The sequence below is a fragment of the Perkinsus marinus genome, assembly GCF_000006405.1.
Source record: "Perkinsus marinus ATCC 50983 genomic scaffold scf_1104296931260, whole genome shotgun sequence".
Taxonomy (NCBI): Eukaryota; Perkinsozoa; order Perkinsida; family Perkinsidae; genus Perkinsus; species Perkinsus marinus.
In genome coordinates this window covers 198,031-201,004 of record NW_003215828.1, presented here as the reverse complement: position 1 = coordinate 201,004, position 2,974 = coordinate 198,031, and the positions used below count along the sequence as shown (strand labels likewise).

Sequence of the window (2,974 nt, the reverse complement as noted above, 5' to 3'; positions counted from 1 at the left end):
GTGATGCTCTCATACCCCCTCCCCCTCCCACTTAGCAAAAACTGGTCTAACTTTCAACGCGATTCCTCTCTTAAGTCTGGGGCTATTGATGCATCGTTCTACGTATGCTAAGGATGCCCGTATCCAAATAAATCGGCGAGTAAGCCGACAGTGTGTTGAAGACGGGACTTCTTTCCCGCACATTTGGTAAATTAAGCTGTAATCACAGCTTTATGAAGTCACGATAACGGGATGGCTCTTTTCTTTGACGCTTCGACCGCCTAGTACCCATGGTGCCTGGGCTCATTGTTCCCTTGCCAATGGTCTTGCTTTCCTCAGGCTGACCTGCCACAACGAACACGTTAGATCTGAGGCTATACCACGGACTCCCTACCATCATCGATCATGCCTAGGCTTGCAGTTGCCTGGGCCCCGATGTAGTTTACCTCGCCTTGACCTGTCGCAATAAACCCGTTAAAACTGGATCTATCCAGACATTCCCTACCATCATCGATCATGCCTAGGCTTGCAGTTGCCTGGACCACGGTGTTGTTTATGTCGCCCTGACCTGACACGACGAACAAGTTAGAACTGGGACTATCCGGACATTCTTCACCATCCTCGATCATGTCTAGGCTTTCAGCTGCCTCGACCTCGATGTTGTTTACCTCACCCTGGCGCACGGCTAAGTCCCACACGGGTTGGCCTATCAAAAAATTCGCCTATGCCAGGACATGACCAGGATCCACTCTATCCGATCGAAATTGCAGCAAGTTCCTCACCGGCTCGCTTCACTTGAGGGCTCTTGAAAGTTCCGGCTGCGGCAAGAGTCGCGATCTCTGCCATAAGCTCGCAATGCTCGTCTCTTTCTACAGACTGCCTGGAATATGTCGGAGTTGATGTCGAGCCTCAAAAGATCCAGGTGTTTCCGCTGTTGAAACCATCTCTAAACGACTCTTACCTTGCCCCTTAGCCTGGCCCTGAGCCACAACATCCGTCTTCGTTCTAACCAGTGGGCCTCTCTTTCCCGTCGGCCTTCCGCCCCAAGTGACCGTCGGCAACCGGATATCCATGCCGCTCGTCCCACGTCCAGCTTCGCGGGCGATCACAGTGGATACAAGCGCCACGTGCGAGCAGGTGAATAACTTGTTGAAAGTCCCGCAAGAGCAGATTGTTGCCCCACAGTGGAAGTTTTTACTGTCTTCCGTCAACGTCACGACCAAATTGACTTGTAGAATCTTCTCGCGGAACTCCTCCACGCTCCCTATCTCGCAGGGCAGCCCCAGCGATAGGGCCACACGCTCGATAGCCTCCTCTCTTGTCACCACCTTCCTAGTCCGCCTAGAGGATGGCACTGTGAAGACCCGGACCTGCTCGACGCCAACGTCGACTTCTCTGCATATATCACCGGAATGTTCGACGGCTGTCAATCTATCCTCAGCTTTCTTCCTCATGCTCGGGAGCGGCCCTTGCAGATGGAATGTCGTTGTCGGGCACACTCGACAGAGACGGCCGACGTCCCCGTAGCCCACCAAGAACATGCGCGTGAGGTTTATCATCCCCGCCACTCCTCCCACCTTCGCGGCCTTCTTTCCACTGAACGTTCTAAGGGTCGAGAACGTCCCTTCGCACACGTTGTTGAATAAGGGAGCTTTGGCATATACTCCGTCGGCGACAACCAGGGGGAGCGGGCACACACCATACATAACTCCGCACGTGGGACTCCAACTCTGCCGACAGTGAACCTCGTCTCTGTCGCCGAACTCCTTAGCTATTTTGTCCAACAGCAGATCTCGGAACTTGCAGAATACCAGCTTCCCGGCGCACCCATACAGATCATCAACGACGGATGCTACGTACTCCTTCGCCGCTTTAGAGAGAGAGCTTTTCTTGATAGATTCTGTGAGATGATGCTTGCACCGAATGGAGTGAATGTTCTCGACCTTGTACGACAGGCCCTTAACAAACGCCTTACTGGCGTCGGTTATCGACATCTGGATCCGAAGACGTTCCGGACCGTGGAATATTGTACTCAAGTCTTCCAACCACTGCATCATGTGCTGGACAACCGAGGATAACTCGGTCTTGCATATCACTGCCAGTACCGGTGCCAGAGAGTACCCGGTCCTGAGAAAATTCTCTGGCCTGATGGAAGGTTTACGAGTTGGGTGGACTGGTCCAATCACTATCATGCAAGGTCCTCCGCGGGCCCCCTTGACCATAAATGTCACAATCTCGGCGAGATCGGCTCCAATGCTGACATTCCCTGTTAGGCTGATGTTACTTATCAACTCGTTGGAGTCTCACTCGTCATAGTTTTAAGTGCCTGTAGTCTCCGAGTTCGTTTGCACCTTAGATGTGCAGATAGTCTCAGCCATTAAGTCTAAAGTATGATGTGTGGTTTTTGATTTTCAATAATGAAGTTCCATGTTGTGTTGGTATATTCAGTGGGAATGTACCAACGACTATTGATACATACCTTGGGAGATATCTGTCATTAAGATTTGAAATTAGCAATGTGCATCGTACGGTTCGAAATGATGGAAGATGTATCATCATACGATATCTTGTTGCATTGGATTTCAATCATATCCGTACTGGATATCGCGTAACACTCCTTTGTCGTACCGGTTTCACGTTTCGCGCAACCTCAATCGGAATTCGCCGTTTAGACCTGAATTTTCGTTCAATACTTTTTTGTTACGGTTACTCTAGGCTCCACAATTCATGAACTTCCATGTGAGTATATCGTTTCTCATGTATTCTTGTAAAATACAAGCATCTGGTAGAGTTGTGCGTTATTTTTATTCGTAGTTGATAGTACGAAGTTGAGACCATCACCATCTGTATACTGATCCAGAGGTGCAGTATAACCAGCTCGATCATGAGTGAGTACAATACTCGAATACTCGATCATATTCTACAAATTCTGATCGGAGTAACCAAAGATTCATTACGTCTTGGCCATCACTCGGTGTTGTATTGGGTGACCAGT

The 2,974-nt window shown here is 49.9% G+C and overlaps 1 protein-coding gene across 1 annotated transcript; it reads right to left on the bottom strand.

The window, feature by feature from the left end:
• Positions 1-202: 202 nt before the first annotated feature.
• On the bottom strand, positions 203-2,036 carry Pmar_PMAR008938 (hypothetical protein; the record flags this gene model as incomplete). Its single annotated transcript, XM_002786765.1, has 6 exons — positions 203-324; positions 374-436; positions 485-547; positions 596-685; positions 762-818; positions 941-2,036. 6 exons carry the CDS (start codon positions 2,034-2,036, stop codon positions 203-205), a joined length of 1,491 nt encoding a protein of 496 aa, XP_002786811.1.
• Between the last annotated feature and the right edge of the window lie 938 nt (positions 2,037-2,974).